At 38.4% G+C, this 17,208-nt stretch overlaps 1 protein-coding gene across 2 annotated transcripts in view; it reads left to right on the forward strand.

Annotated features, from left to right (window-relative positions):
* The window catches only part of KHDRBS2 (KH RNA binding domain containing, signal transduction associated 2), a 703,180-nt gene that overhangs the window by 459,477 nt on the left and 226,495 nt on the right, over positions 1-17,208 (forward strand). For both annotated transcript variants that reach the window (XM_055571819.1, XM_055571818.1), the window contains exon 6: positions 15,694-15,892. In XM_055571819.1, the coding sequence (XP_055427794.1) occupies positions 15,694-15,892 (199 nt within the window). The remainder of the gene's footprint in view (positions 1-15,693; positions 15,893-17,208) is intronic.

Raw genomic sequence — 17,208 nt, forward strand, 5'->3', positions numbered from 1 at the left:
GCTCAGAGTCGGACACAACTGAAGTGACTTAGCAGCAGCAGCAAAAATGAGAACTAACAAATAGATAGAACAAATGGAGCTTGTGAAAGAGAACAGTAATCATATTTGTTTCTAAGAAAGATGACTCAATCACCACTGTGATGACAGAGAAAAATTAGAGAAAGACACAGAGAGATAGACACTCACAGCAGAGAACCCAGTGAAAAGGCAAGTCCATTATTCCACCCAGAAATAAATACCACTCAGAATATTAGAGGTAAGTGATGAGATTAGAGATGAAAATTTTTATGAATTAGTTTCTGGTTGGGCTGCCCATTTAGCTCAGCTGGTAAAGAATCTGCCTGTAATGCAGGAGACCTGGATTCAGTCCCTGGGTTGGGAAGATCCCCTGAAGAAGGGGAAGGCTACCCACTTCAGTATTCTGGCCTGTAGAATTCCACAGACTGTATAGTCCATGGGGTTGCAATGAGTCAGACACAACTGAATGGCTTTCACTTTCACTTTATTTTCAGTGCCTGATTAGATGTTGGAGATCAGAGAGTGGTCCTACACAGGATAAATCTCTGATGTATGCCCTGGTTAGAGATTAATGGCATCCATTAAAATTAGGTAAAAGACCAAGTTTAATGAAGAATATAATTATTCCTATAATTGATCCTAGGTCTATGGATTTCTGGTGTGTCCTTGGGAACATGACTTGTATTTTCTGTGACTTGGTTCTCAACCTTTTATAATAGCTTAGAAATAGCTATGTGACAATTTTGTCAAGATTTTTAAGTTAGACGACACATGTTAAGCACTGTTTCCCAAACTGGTTCCATTCAGTTCAGTTGCTCAGTCATGTCTGACTCTCTGACAACAAGGCCAAACTGGTTAGCACAATGGAATCACTGAAGATCACTGCTGCTGGAGACTGTGATTTAATCATCGTGGAGTGGATTCTGGAGTCTGGACATTTTCAACGAATTTTAGGTGACTCTAACATGCAGACCAGCTAAGGAGACATGGTCCAGTTTATGGTGTATGGTAAGGAGGAAAATGCTAGCAGCCATCTGAGTGAGAGACTTCAAAGTACACTGTGAGGCACAGAAAATAGTGACAATCATCTCCCAAGGAGGGCCCAGGAGCAGATGTCAGTGAATAAACCTGAAGAGTAAAAAGGAAGACTGGGAAGATAAGTAGAGTTATACATATCCAAAGAAGGCATTTATAACCCACAGTGATAAATGTAGCAGGTACTGTGATATGGGACTATGTAAATGAACCCAGTGGATTTGGAAACTAGTAAGATACTGGTGACACCAGTCAAGAGTATTTTCAACAAAGTGGAGAAAACAATAACTAGATTTCATTTGATTCAGGAATGAGCAGGGGGTGTGGAATTAAGGATATAAAACTTTCAAGAAGTCAGAAAAGTAGAGAAAAGAACACTATAGTGTTGGTTCAGCCAGGAATACTATGTTCTAAATAGGTGATCTCAATCTTGAGTTGAATTGAAGATCTGAGTTGATGAGAGATATAGGGTTAATATTTCAGAGTAAGAACATACGATATCAGAGATAATGAGTCAGGTTCAAGAGACAGGCAAGGCTCTGTCTGGGGGACACTTGAAGGAATGGGATGAGAAATTAGATTTTATATGAGCATAATGTAATTCTAAAGCAGGAAGAAGGCAATGGCACCCCAATCCAGTACTCTTGCCTGGAGAATCCCATGGACAGAGGAGCCTGGTAGGCTGCAGTCCATGGGGTCGCAAAGGGTCGGACATGACTCAGCGACTTCACTTTCACTTTTCACTTTCATTCATTGGAGAAGGAAATGGCAACCCACTTCAGTGTTCTTGCCTGGAGAATCCCAGGGATGGCAGAGCCTGGTGGGCTGCCATTTATGGGGTCACACAGAATCGGACATGACTGAAGTGACTTAGCAGCAGCAGAAATCTTATTTTACCCATTATGAAAACAGTTATAACAACTCAGGCTCAGGGAGTTATAACAACTTACCTGTGATTGTTCAATGGCATAAATAGAATTTGTGGCTAAAATATGGTGACATGATTTACTACCCACCCAAGGGACACTTTCAAAAGTATTAAAAGGCTAAACTAGGACAACAGTTATAATTCTGAACTATACTGGGCAAACCTGGATATATGCACATCTTACATATGAAGTGTTAGGAGTCCCAGTGAAGGCAAAAATTAGTCTATATTTCCATTTTATATATGGGCTTTTGTGTTATCACAGTAGTTTAGAATATTATGGGCTTAGATATATTGTGATTGAAGGGGGCACTGGGCCTTTCAGGGTCTCCCAAAGTAGGAGAGCATTCTCTATACATTAGATTCACCATAAGTTCCCTAATAATTTCTCTATTCTTCAGTTCTATAATCTATTGAAAACTTTTAAAAGCTTTACCAGTATTCTTATTGTTCATTCTTAAAGCTCATTTACCACAAAAGCCAACTACCTACTATTCATAGCAGAAAGCATAACCTACATTTCTACCTGTTCAGTTCAGTTCAATTCAATTCAGTCACCCAGTCCTGTCTGACTCTTTGCGACCCCATGGACTACAGCAAGGCAGGCCTCCCTGTCCATCACCAACTCCCAGAGTTTACTCAGACTCATGTGCATTGAGTTGGTGATGACATCCAATCATCTCATCCTCTGTCATCCCTTTCTTCTCCTGTCTTCAATCTTTCCAGCATCAGGGTCTTTTCAAATGAGTCAGTTCTTACAATCAGGTAGCCAGAGAATTTGAGTTTCAACAATAGTTTTTCCAATGAATATTCAGGACTGATTTCCTTTAGGATGGACTGGTTGGATCTCATTGCTGTCCAAGGGACTCTCAAGAGTCTTCTCCAACACCACAGTTCAAAACCATCAATTCTTCAGTGCTCAGCCTTCTTCACAGTCCAACTCTCACATCCATACATGACTACTGGAAAAACTATAGCTTTGACTAGACAGAACTTTGATGGCAAAGTAATGTCTCTGCTTTTTAATATGCTGTTTAGATTGGTCATAACTTTTCCTTCTAAGGAGTAAGCATCTTTTAATTTCATGTCTTCAGTCACTATGGAAATATAGACTAATTTTTGCCTAATTTTTGATTTTGGAGCCTAAAAATAACGTGTCACTGTTTTCATTGTTTCCTGATCTATTTGCCATGATTTAATGGGACCAGATGGCAACAATACACAGAACTGTACGAAAAAGATCTTCATGACCAAGGTAATCACGATGGTGTGATCACTGACCTAGAGCCAGACATCCTGGAATGTGAAGTCAATTGGGCCTTAGAAAGTATCACTACGAACAAAGCTAGTGGAGGTGATAGAATTCCAGTTGAGGGGGGAGGAGCCAAGATGGCGGAGGAGTAGGACGGCGAGAACACTTTCTCCCCCACAAATTCATCAAAAGAGCTTTTAAACGTTGAGTAAATTCCACAAAACAACTTCTGAATGCCGGCAGAGGACATCAGGCACCCAGAAAAGCAACCCAACTCTTCGAAAGGAGGTAGGAAAAAAATATAAAAGACAAAAAAAGAGACAAAAGAGGGAGGGACGGAGTTCTGTCCTGGGAAGGGAGTCTTAAAAAGAGAGAAGTTTCCAAACACCAGGAAACCTTCTCACTGCCGAATCTGTGCCGAGCTTTGGAAGCACAGAGGGCAACATAAAAGGGAGAAAAAAAATAAATAAACAATTAAAAATCGCAGATTGGGAGCCCTACAGTAACTCCCCCAGCGGAGAAGCAGCACAGATGCCTGCACACGGCCTTAGCAAGCGGGGGCTGGGCAGGGAAGCACGGCGCGGGCTGTGTCCCTTAGAGTAAGAATCGGCCCGAATGTCCTGAGCGCTATCTGAGCAAAATAATTTGGGCTAGCAAACCAGACTGTGGGATATCTACCACGCGAAAAACCAGCCCTAACCTAAGACACCCAGGCCCGCGCACAGAACAAAGGACTGAACTGAGATAGCCGGTTGCAGACCTTCCCCCTCTGGTGACAGGCAGCCAGAGCCAGAAGGGGGCAATCGCAGCCCAAGAGAGACACTATCTATAAAACTGTAAGCAGGCTTCTTTGCTAACTAAAACTTCTTGGGGGTCTGGACGGTCAACATCTGCCTCAGAAGGTGCACTGGTTTTACACCCAGATAACCGAGTGGTGGGGAGGCGATAAGTCGCAGCATTGGCGCCCGCCAAACACATCACCTGAGCTGCTCGGATCTGGGAAGAGCACAAAACGCAGGCCCAACCGAGTCTGCGCCTCTGAGGACTACCCGAGTGCCTGAACCTGAGTGGCTTGGACCTGGGACCTCAGCCCAGGGCCGGCCTCTGATTGTCCCCGGCGGAACAACCTAGAGCCCGAGCAGTGTGGGCAGGGAGGCTACACGCGCCATGAGCGGGGGCAGACCCAGTGTGGCTGAGGCACTGCGAGCACATGCCAGTGTTATCTGTTTGCAGCATCCCTCCCTCCCTCCTCACAGCGCGGCTGAACAAGTGAGCCTAAACAAAATTAAAAAAAATAGTGTCCTCCACCGTCCCCTTTGTGTCAGGGTGGGAACCAGACACTGAAGAGACCAGCAAACAGAAGAAGCTATAACAGAGGGAAACGCCTTGGAAGCTACAGGCCATAGATTAAAACCCTGTGGTTACTACGGACTACATAGGATCTTGAGAAATATAAGTCAGACCAAGGAACTAGCCAAAAATGAGCTGAACCCACAATACTCACAACAAAACCAGAGAAAGACCTAGATATATTTTTACTATTTTTATGATCAATCTTTCTTTCTTTTTTTCTTTTTTTTAATCTAAAAAAAAAAAATTTTAAGTCCTCTATTGTCCTTTAATTTTCACTTTTATAACTATTACTTTGCAAAAAAAAAAAAAGAAAAAAAAAAAACCTATTTTTTTCCTTCTTCTTCAGAAACTTCATATATATATTTTATAATTTTTTGACCGTGCTTTTTTTTTTTTCTTTTTCTTCTTTTCTCTAAGATTGTATTTTTGAAATTCCGAACTCGACTCTAGATTTTTAATTTTAGCCTTTTGGTATATGTTATCAATTTTGTACCTATAGTTTTTTTCATAATTTCTGTGACTTTTTTTTCCCTCTGTTTCTTTTTCTTCTTCTTTTGTATAACATCATATATCTGCAATTCCAAACTCTACTCAAGATTTTTAATTTATGCTTTTTGGTATTTGATATCAATTTGTACCTGTATTTTCTTTATAATTTTTGCGACATTGTTTTTATTGGTTTGTTGGTTTTCTCTCTTTATTTTTCTTCTTCTTTTTTTTAACATTGTATTTTTGAAATTCCAAACTCTACTCTAGATTTTTAACTTTTGCTTTTTGGTATTAGTTATCAATTTTGTACCTGTAGTTTCTTTATAATTTTCGTGACCTTGTTTGTTTCTCTTTGTTTGTTTTTTCTCTCTTTCTTTTCCTTCTTCTTTTCTTTAACATCATATTTTTGAAATTCCAAACTCTACTCTAGATTTTTAATTTTAGCCTTTTGGTATATGTTATCAATTTTGTACATATAGTTTTTTTTTTATAATTTCTGTGACTTTTTTTTTGTTTTTCTTTTTTTTTCCCTCTGTTTCTTTCTCTTCTTCTTTTATATAACATCGTATATCTGCAATTCCAAACTATACTCAAGATTTTTAATTTATGCTTTTTGGTATTTGATATCAATTTTGTACCTGTATTTTCTTTATAATTTTTGCGACATTGTTTTTGTTGGTTTGTTTGTTTTCTCTCTTTATTTTTCTTCTTCTTCTTTTTTTTTAACATTGTGTTTTTGAAATTCCAAACTCTACTCTAGATTTTTAATTTTTGCTTTTTGGTATTAGTTATCAATTTTGTACCTGTAGTTTCTTTATAATTTTCGCAACCTTGTTTGTTTTTCTTTGTTCATTTTTTCTCTTTCTTTTCCTTCTTCTTTTCTTTAACATCGCATTTTTGAAATTCCAAACTCTACTCTAGATTTTTAATTTTTGCTTTTATGTATTTGTTACCAATTTTGTACCTTTAAGAACCCAATCTTCAGGACCCATTTTTCACTAGAGAACGAGATTACTGGCTTGACTGCTCTCTTTCCCTTTGGACTCTCCGTTTTCTCCACCAGGTCGCCTGTGTCTCCTCCTTAACCCCTCTCTACTCTACCCAACTCTGTGAATTTCTGTGTGTTCCAGACGGTGGAGAACACTTAGGGAACTGATTACTGGCTGGATCTGTCTCCCTCCTTTTCATTTCCCCCTTTTATCCTTCTGGCCACCTCTGTCTCCTGCCTCCTTCTTCTCTTCTCTGTATAACTCTGTGAACATCTCTGAGCGGTCCAGTTGTGGAGTGCACGTAAGGAAGTGACTACTGGCTAGCCCACTCTCTCCACTATTGATTCCACCTCATCTCATTTGGGTCAACTCTAACTCCCTCCTCCCACTTCTCTTCTCCATGTAACTCTGTGAACCTCTCTGAGTGACCCTCACAGTAGAGAAACTTTTCATCTTTAATGTAGATGTTTTATCAATGGTGCTGTATAGAAGGAGAAGTTTTGAAACTACTGTAAAAATAAGACCAATAACTGGAAGTAGGAGGCTTAAGTCCAAACCCTGACTCCAGGGAACTCCTGACTCCAAGGAACATTAATTGACAGGAGCTCATCAAACGCCTCCTGACAGACACTGAAACCAAGCACCACACAAGGGCCAACAAGTTCCAGGGCAAGACATACCAAGCAAATTCTCCAGCAACAAAGGAACACAACCCTGAGCTTCAAGATACAGGCTGCCCAAAGTCACCCCAAAACCATAGACATCTCACAACTCATTACTGGACATTTCATTACACTCCAGAGAGAAGAAATACAGCTCCATCCACCAGAACATTGACACAAGCTTCCCTAACCAGGAAACCTTGACAAGCCACCTGTACAAACCCACACACAGTGAGGAAATGCCATAATAAAGAGAACTCCACAAACTGCCAGAATACAGAAAGGACACCCCAAACTCAGCAATTTAAACAAGATGAAGAGACAGAGGAATAGCCAGCAGATAAAGGAACAGGATAAATGCCCACCAAACCAAACCAAAGAGGAAGAGATAGGGAATCTACCTGATAAAGAATTCCAAATAATGATAGTGAAATTGATCCAAAATCTTGAAATTAAAATGGAATCACAGATAAATAGCCTGGAGGCAAGGATTGAGAAGATGCAAGAAAGGTTTAACAAGGACTTAGAAGAAATAAAAAAGAGTCAATATATAATGAATAATGCAATAAGTGAAATTAAAAACACTCTGGAGGCAACAAATAGTAGAATAACAGAGGCAGAAGATAGGATTAGTGAATTAGAAGATAGAATGGTAGAAATAAATGAATCAGAGAGGATAAAAGAAAAACGAATTAAAAGAAATGAGGACAATCTCAGAGACCTCCAGGACAATATTAAATGCTACAACATTCGAATCATAGGGGTCCCAGAAGAAGAAGACAAAAAGAAAGACCATGAGAAAATACTTGAGGAGATAATAGTTGAAAACTTCCCTAAAATGGGGAAGGAAATAATCACCCAAGTCCAAGAAACCCAGAGAGTCCCAAACAGGATAAACCCAAGGCGAAACACCCCAAGACATATTAATCAAATTAACAAAGATCAAACACAAAGAACAAATATTAAAAGCAGCAAGGGAAAAACAACAAATAACACACAAGGGAATACCCATAAGGATAACAGCTGATCTTTCAATAGAAACTCTTCAAGCCAGGAGGGAATGGCAAGACATACTTAAAATGATGAAAGAAAATAACCTACAGCCCAGATTATTGTACCCAGCAAGGATCTCATTCAAGTATGAAGGATAAATCAAAAGTTTTTCAGACAAGCAAAAGCTGAGAAAATTCTGCACCACCAAACCAGCTCTCCAACAAATACTAAAGGATATTCTCTAGACAGGAAACACAAAAACAGTGTATAAATTCGAACCCAAAACAATAAAGTAAATGGCAACGGGATCATACTTATCAGTAATTACCTTAAACATAAATGTGTTGAATGCCCCAACCAAAAGACAAAGACTGGCTGAATGGATACAAAAACAAGACCCCTACATATGTTGTCTACAAGAGACCCACCTCAAAACAGGGGATACATACAGACTGAAAGTGAATAGCTGGAAAAAGATTTTCCATGCAAATAGGGACCAAAAGAAAGCAGGAGTAGCAATACTCATATCAGATAAAATAGACTTTAAAACAAAGACTGTGAAAAGAGACAAAGATGATTACTACATAATGATCAAAGGATCAATCCAAGAAGAAGATATAACAATTATAAATATATATGCATCCAACACGGGAGCACCGCAGTATGTAAGACAAATGCTAACAAGTATGAAAGCAGAAATTAACAATAACACAATAATAGTGGGAGACTTTAATACCCCACTCACACCTATGGATAGATCAACTAAACAGAAAATTAACAAGGAAACACAAACTTTAAACGATACAATAGACCAGTTAGACCTAATTGATATCTATAGGACATTTCATCCCAAAACAATGAATTTCAAGTTTTTCTCAAGCCCACATGGAACCTTCTCCAGGATAGATCACATCCTGGGCCATAAAGCTAGCCTTGGTAAATTCAGAAAAATTGAAATCATTCCAAGCATCTTCTCTGACCACAATGCAGTAAGATTAGATCTCAATTACAAGAGAAAAACTATTAAAAATTCCAACATATGGAGGCTGAACAACACGCTGCTGAATAACCAACAAATCACAGAAGAAATCAAAAAAGAAATCAAAATTTGCATAGAAACGAATGAAAATGAAAACACAACAACCCAAAACCTGTGGGACACGGTAAAAGCAGTCCTAAGGGGAAAGTTCATAGCAATACAGGCACACCTCAAGAAACAAGAAAAAAGTCAAATAAATAACCTAACTCTACACCTAAAGCAACTAGAAAAGGAAGAAATGAAGAACCCCAGTGTTAGTAGAAGGAAAGAAATCTTAAAACTTAGAGCAGAAATAAATGCAAAAGAAACAAAAGAGATCATAGCAAAAATCAACAAAACCAAAAGCTGGTTTTTTGAAAGGATAAATAAAATTGACAAACCATTAGCCAGACTCATCAAGAAACAAAGGGAGAGAAATCAAATCAATAAAATTAGAAATGAAAATGGAGAGATCACAACAGACAACACAGAAATACAAAGGATCATAAGAGAGTACTATCAACAATTATATGCCAATAAAATGGACAACGTGGAAGAAATGGACAAATTCTTAGAAAAGTACAACTTTCCAAAACTCAACCAGGAAGAAATAGAAAATCTTAGACCCATCACAAGCACGGAAATTGAAACTGTAATCAAAAATCTTCCAGCAAACAAAAGCGCAGGTCCGGACGGCTTCACAGCTGAATTCTACCAAAAATTTAGAGAAGAGCTAACACCTATCCTGCTCAAACTCTTCCAGAAAATTGCAGAGGATGGTAAACTTCCAAACTCATTCTATGAGGCCACCATCACCCTAATACCAAAACCTGCAAAGATCCCACAAAAAAAGAAAACTACAGGCCAATATCACTGATGAACATAGATGCAAAAATCCTTAACAAAATTCTAACAATCAGAATCCAACAACACATTAAAAAGATCATACACCATGACCAAGTGGGCTTTATCCCAGGGATGCAAGGATTCTTCAATATCCGCAAATCAATCAATGTAATACACCACATTAACAAATTGAAAAATAAAAACCATATGATTATCTCAATAGATGCAGAGAAAGCCTTTGACAAAATTCAACATCCATTTATGATAAAAACTCTCCAGAAAGCAGGAATAGAAGGAACATACCTCAACATAATAAAAGCTATATATGACAAACCCACAGCAAACATTATCCTCAATGGTGAAAAATTGAAAGCATTTCCTCTAAAGTCAGGAACAAGACAAGGGTGCCCACTTTCACCATTACTATTCAACATAGTTTTGGAAGTTTTGGCCACAGCAATCAGAGCAGAAAAAGAAATAAAAGGAATCCAAATTGGAAAAGAAGAAGTAAAGCTCTCACTGTTTGCAGATGACATGATCCTCTACATAGAAAACCCTAAAGACTCCACTAGAAAATTACTAGAACTAATCAATGACTATAGTAAAGTTGCAGGATATAAAATCAACACACAGAAATCCCTTGCATTCCTATACACTAACAATGAGAAAACAGAAAGAGAAATTAAGGAAACAATTCCATTCACCATTGCAATGGAAAGAATAAAATACTTAGGAATATATCTACCTAAAGAAACTAAAGACCTATATATAGAAAACTATAAAACACTGGTGAAAGAAATCAAAGAGGACACTAACAGGTGGAGAAATATACCATGTTCATGGATTGGAAGAATCAATATAGTGAAAATGAGTATACTACCCAAAGCAATCTATATATTCAATGCAATCCCTATCAAGCTACCAACAGTATTCTTCACAGAGCTAGAACAAATAATTTCCCAATTTGTATGGAAATACAAAAAACCTCAAATAGCCAAAGCGATCTTGAGAAAGAAGAATGGAACTGGAGGAATCAACCTACCTGACTTCAGGCTCTACTACAAAGCCACAGTTATCAAGACAGTATGGTACTGGCACAAAGACAGACATATAGATCAATGGAACAAAATAGAAAGCCCAGAGATAAATCCATGCACATATGGACACCTTATCTTTGACAAAGGAGGCAAGAATATACAATGGATTAAAGACAATCTCTTTAACAAGTGGTGCTGGGAAAACCGGTCAACCACTTGTAAAAGAATGAAACTAGAACACTTTCTAACACCATACACAAAAATAAACTCCAAATGGATTAAAGATCTAAATGTAAGACCAGAAACTATAAAACTCCTAGAGGAGAACATAGGGAAAACACTCTCTGACATACATCACAGCAGGATCCTCTATGACCCACCTCCCAGAATATTGGAAATAAAAGCAAAAATAAACAAATGGGACCTAATTAACCTTAAAAGCTTCTGCACATCAAAGGAAACTATTAGCAAGGTGAAAAGACAGCCTTCAGAATGGGAGAAGATAATGGCAAATGAAGCAACTGACAAACAACTAATCTCAAATATATACAAGCAACTCCTACAGCTCAACTCCAGAAAAATAAATGACCCAATCAAAAAATGGGCCAAAGAAATAAATAGACATTTCTCCAAAGAAGACATACAGATGGCTAACAAACACATGAAAAGATGCTCAACATCACTCATTATCAGAGAAATGCAAATCAAAACCACTATGAGGTACCATTTCACACCAGTCAGAATGGCTGCAATCCAAAAGTCTACAAGTAATAAATGCTGGAGAGGGTGTGGAGAAAAGGGAACCCTCTTACACTGTTGGTGGGAATGCAAACTAGTACAGCCACTATGGAGAACAGTGTGGAGATTCCTTAAAAAACTGGAAATAGAACTGCCTTATGATCCAGCAATCCCACTGCTGGGCATACACACTGAGGAAACCAGAAGGGAAAGAGACACGTGTACCCCAATGTTAATCGCAGCACTGTTTATAATAGCCAGGACATGGAAACAACCTAGATGTCCATCAGCAGATGAATGGATAAGAAAGCTGTGGTACATATACACAATGGAGTATTACTCAGCCATTAAAAAGAATACATTTGAACCAGTTCTAATGAGGTGGATGAAACTGGAGCCTATTATACAGAGTGAAGTAAGCCAGAAAGAAAAACACCAATACAGTATACTAACGCATATATATGGAATTTAGAAAGATGGTAACAATAACCCTGTGTACGAGACAGCAAAAGAGACACTGATGTATAGAACAGTCTTACGGACTCTGAGAGAGAGGGAGAGGGTGGGAAGATTTGGGAGAATGGCATTGAAACATGTAAAATATCATGTATGAAACGAGTTGCCAGTCCAGGTTCGATGCACGATACTGGATGCTTGGGGCTGGTGCACTGGGATGACCCAGAGGGATGGAATGGGGAGGGAGGAGGGAGGAGGGTTCAGGATGGGGAACACATGTATATCTGTGGTGGATTCATTTTGATATTTGGCAAAACTAATACAATTATGTAAAGTTTAAAAAATAAAATAAAATTAAAAAAAAAAACACACACACACAAAAAAAAACAAACAAACAAAAAAAGAATTCCAATTGAGCTATTCCAAATCCTGAAAGACGATGCTGTGAAAGTGCTGCACTCAATATACCAGCAAATTTGGAAAACTTAGCAGTGGCCACAGGTCTGGAAAAGGTCAGTTTTCCTTCCAATCCCAAAGAAAGGCAATGCCAAAGAATGCTCAAACTACCGCACAATTGCACTCATCTCACACGCTAGTCAAGTAATGCTCAAAATTCTCCAAACCAGGCTTCAGCAATATGTGAACCGTGAACTTCCTGATGTTCAAGCTAGTTTTAGAAAAGGTAGAGGAACCAGAGATCAAATTGCCAACATCCACTGGATCATGGAAATAGCAAGAGAGTTCCATAAAAACAACTATTTCTGCTTTATTAAAAACATCTATTTATGCCAAAGCCTTTGACTGTGTGGATCACAATAAACTGTGGAAAATTTTGAAAGAGAGGGGAATACCAGACCACCTGATCTACCTCTTAAGAAATTTGTATGCAGGTCAGTAAGCAACAGTTAGAACTGGACATGGAACAACAGACTAGTTCCAAATAGGAAAAGGAGTATGTCAAGGCTGTATATTGTCACCCTGTTTATTTAACTTCTATGCAGAGTACATCATGAGAAACACTGGACTGGAAGAAACACAAGCTGTAATCAAGATTGCCGGGAGAAATATCAATAACCTCAGATATGCAGATGACACCACCCTTATGGCAGAAAGTGAAGAGGAACTCAAAAGCCTCTTGATGAAAGTGAAAGTGGAGAGTGAAAAAGTTGGCTTAAAGCTCAACATTCAGAAAATGAAGATCATGGCATCCGGTCCCATCACTTCATGGGAAATAGGTGGGGAAACAGTGGAAACAGTGTCAGACTTTATTTTTCTGGGATCCAAAATCACTGCAGATGGTAATTGCAGCCATGAAATTAAAAGACGCTTACTCCTTGGAAGGAAAGTTATGACCAACCTAGATAGCATATTCAAAAGCAGAGACATTACTTTGCCAAAAAGGTCCGTCTAGTCACAGCTATGGTTTTTCCTGCGGTCATGAATGGATGTGGGAGTTGGACTCTGAAGAAGGCTGAGCACCGAAGAATTGATGCTTTTGAACTGTGGTTTTGGAGAAGACTCTTGAGAGTGCTTTGGACTGCAGGGACATCCAACCAGTCCATTCTGAAGGAGATCAGCCCTGGGATTTCTTTGGAAGGAATGATGCTGAAGCTGAAACTCCTGTACTTTGGCCACCTCATGCGAAGAGTTGACTCATTGGAAAAGACTGATGCTGGGAGGGATTGGGGGCAAGAGGAGAAGGGGTCAACAGAGGATGAGATGGCTGGATGGCATCACTGACTCAATGGACGTGAGTCTGAGTGAACTCCGGGTGTTGGTGATGGATAGGGAGGCCTGGCATGCTGTGATTCATGGGGTCACAAAGAGTTGGACAGGACTGAGCAACTGATTTGATCTGATCTGATCTGAATGGGACCAGATGTCATGATCTTAGTTTTCTGAATGTTGAGCTTTAAGCCAACTTTTTCACTCTCCTCTTTCATGTTCATCAAGAGGCTCTTTAATTCTTCTTTGCTTTCTACCATAAGGGTGGTGTCATCTGCATATTTGTGGTTATTGATATTTTCCTGGAAATCTTGATTCCAGCTTGTGCTTCATCCAGCACAGCATTTATCATGATGTATTTTGCATATAAGTTAAAAAATCATGGGGACAATATACAGCCTTGATGTACTCCTTTACCTATTTGGAACCAGTCAGTTTTTCCATGTCCAATTTTAACTGCTGCTTCCTGACCTGCATACAGATTTCTCAGGAGGCAGGTGAATTGGTCTGATATTCCCATCTCTTGAAGAACTTTTCACAGTTTATTGTGATCCACACAGTCAAAGGCTTTGGCATAGTTAATAAAGCAGAAGTAGATGTTGTTCTGGAACACTCTTGCTTTATTGATGATCCAACAGATGTTGGCAATTTGATCTCTGGTTCCTCTGCCTTTTTTAAATCCAGCCTGAACATCTAGAAGTTCATGAACTATTGAAGCCTTGCTTGCAGAATTTTGAGCATTACTTTGCTAGCATGTGAAATGAATGCAATTGTGTTGTAGTTGAGCATACTACGGCATTGTCTTTATTTGGGATTGGAATGAAAACTGACCTTTTGCAGTCTTGTGGCCAAAGCTGAATTTTCCAAATTTGCTGGCATGTTGCGTGCAACACTTTAACAGCATCATCTTTTAGGATTTGAAATAGCTCAACTGGAATTCAATCACCTCCACTAGCTTTGTTCATCGTGATGCTTCCTAAGGCCCACTTGACTTTGAATTCCAGGATGCCTGGCTCTAGATGAGTGGTCACACCATTGTGGTTATCTATATCATGAAAATATTTTTTGTATAGTTCTTCTGTGCTTTCTTGTCACCTCTTCTTAGTATCTTCTGCTTCTGTTAGGTCCATACCATTTCTGTCCTTTATTGTGCCCATTTTTGCCTGAAAAGTTCCCTTGGTATCTTTAATTTTCTTGAAGAGACCTCTAGTCTTTCCCATTCTACATCCCATGATCATCATTTTCCTAAAAGTCTTAGCGATCTTGCTGAAAGATCTTGCTTAGTGCTTTCTGGAGGCCATAATTTCAGACAAAATAAAAAGTGAAATAATGATGGTTTTGCCCAAAGATTTTAGACAAACATTCAATCTTTCCAAAGGCCTCATAATACTTAACAATTAACTGCAGACATTTGATCTCATGCTTTTAGTACAAGTTACTTTTGTGTCCAGCACTACAGTGCAAGGTACTCAGTTATTATTTTTATAGCAGAGTCCACATGTGTTCACTAGCACCATAGTTACCCCAGGAAATAAATTATATCAGAGACTCTGCCGTTTAAAGGGTTACATGCATAACAATAAATCAGTGACAATGAGTTGTGATTCAAGTGACCTTAAATTAAATCTAAGCTACTATACTAAGCAGAATGATATCCTTAGCTCCAAGTATTGTCAAAGTGCATACAGCTTTTTTTTTTTTTTCTTCAAGTGACAAAATTGCCTATCACTGCCAGTTACCTCCAGCATGGAGGAGACATTGAAAATTAGGTGCTCTGAATGGACCAGTGAGTCATATATTAGACATTGCTCTCATTTTTGCCTTTTTGATAAACTTGGAATAGAAATCAGAGTGGGTTAATTTTTGGTTGTTTTGCTTTAAATTTTTAGTGTTATAAAAAATATCAAAGTATTTTACACGGTTTTCATGATAACTAAGTCATACCCAATATTTACAAAACTTATTCTGTGAAGGTCAAAATGCCTTATATCTTAAAGAATCTCCATTAAACACACACACTCACACTCTCAGACATACATAAATAAATGTGGTTTTCTTCCCATTGTATACAGCCTATAAGATGAGAAATTTGCCAGCTTTAATTCCTTTCTCTCATCACTTGTTTCTCATCTGTACATGGCCTGTTTCTCCTAGGGGACGTGGGGGAGCCATTCCTCCTCCCCCACCACCTGGACGAGGCATTCTCACCCCTCGAGGGACCACTGTGATCCGTGGTGCTCTTCCAGCGCCCCCTATAGCGAGAGGCGTTCCTACCCCACCAGCCCGGGGGTCACCCACCATGCCAGGATACAGGGCACCCCCTCTGCCAGCCCACAAGGGGTATGAAGAGTATGTAAGTACTCTTGAGAAATCAGTTGTTAGGAGGAGTTAAACTGGTTGGGCATCAAGCTAATCTTCAAAGACATGCATATACCATCAGTATAGTAGATGATGTTTGTTGCAGGAAACAAGTGTCATTTGCAACAGAATGTAGTAGTGCATTTAAATGAGGCCATTTTGAGAAAAGCTTTCATTGTATAGGTTCCATCACTTGTTATTACCAGTTAAATAGCTTACATTTTAAGAAACAAACTATCTTGGGGTTTTCTTATATTTAGAAGACTTGATTCATTTCAAAAAGAAATAATTATGAACATAATATGAATAGTCATTATGTAGAAGATTCTCCTGAGACATGATAAAGATGATTATAACTCAGAAATATTTGACAAATATAATGTGATTATATTACAAACTTTGTTAGTAATTTAAGACCATGTGGTTGGTTTTTTATTTAAATATCCTACTCTCTAAGTGTATGAAAGATAAGGAATTGGCAGGTGTGAATTCAGAGCTCAGTACAGAATGAATATATGAATTGCAGTGTCTCTAAGTACCTCTTCCCCTTCTAATCCTCTGTATTACTTTGCACTCCCTTTGAACCTTTCACCTGAGTTGTTAACTTTCTGTTGATCACATGTTCTACTTTCTGTCTCCATTTCTCCTACTGGATTGTGAAACTTGTTAAAAGGGCTAGTTTCCTATTCACTTTTGGAACTATAGTAAGTCCACTGTAAAAGTTTGATTGAATTGACACAACCAGATTATCATCATATGAAACAGATACATTTTGCCTTTAACCTCTCCAAGATGTCCATCCAGTAACCTAGGTGTTTGCTTCATTCTAACATAGATACACTGTCCTTTGTGAATTATTAGTTATATAAACTCTTCAGGGACAGTTAGCATCACATTCTATTCATTGAAAGCATATAAATATTTTATGAATTGGTCAATAACCAAGCAAAACTTAATCCTAAAATAAAGTAAAAATGCTTGCTAGGCATATCTAAGAACTTTAATGGTTAGACCATGTTAGTTTTTAGGAAAATTACTGATTAAATATGAAACATGAAATAATGTCTCTAAGAGTGAAGAAAAATATTAAGTTTAACAATCCATTTCTATGGGAAAATGGAAATGTGTTCATCTAAGTATCTTTTGTACAACATAAGCTATCAATATTTAAAATCTTAGTCTGAAAAATTGAAAAATCTGCAGCAGATATTGTATTCTACCTTCTGAACAAGCCCATGGGTCTAGAAACTTAGAACCTGGTTCTGCTCCTACCGTCTCTTCAGTGAGACATATGTACTGCTTCAAAAATAA

The sequence above is a fragment of the Bubalus kerabau genome, chromosome 3 (assembly GCF_029407905.1).
Source record: "Bubalus kerabau isolate K-KA32 ecotype Philippines breed swamp buffalo chromosome 3, PCC_UOA_SB_1v2, whole genome shotgun sequence".
NCBI classification, from domain to species: Eukaryota; Metazoa; Chordata; class Mammalia; order Artiodactyla; family Bovidae; genus Bubalus; species Bubalus kerabau.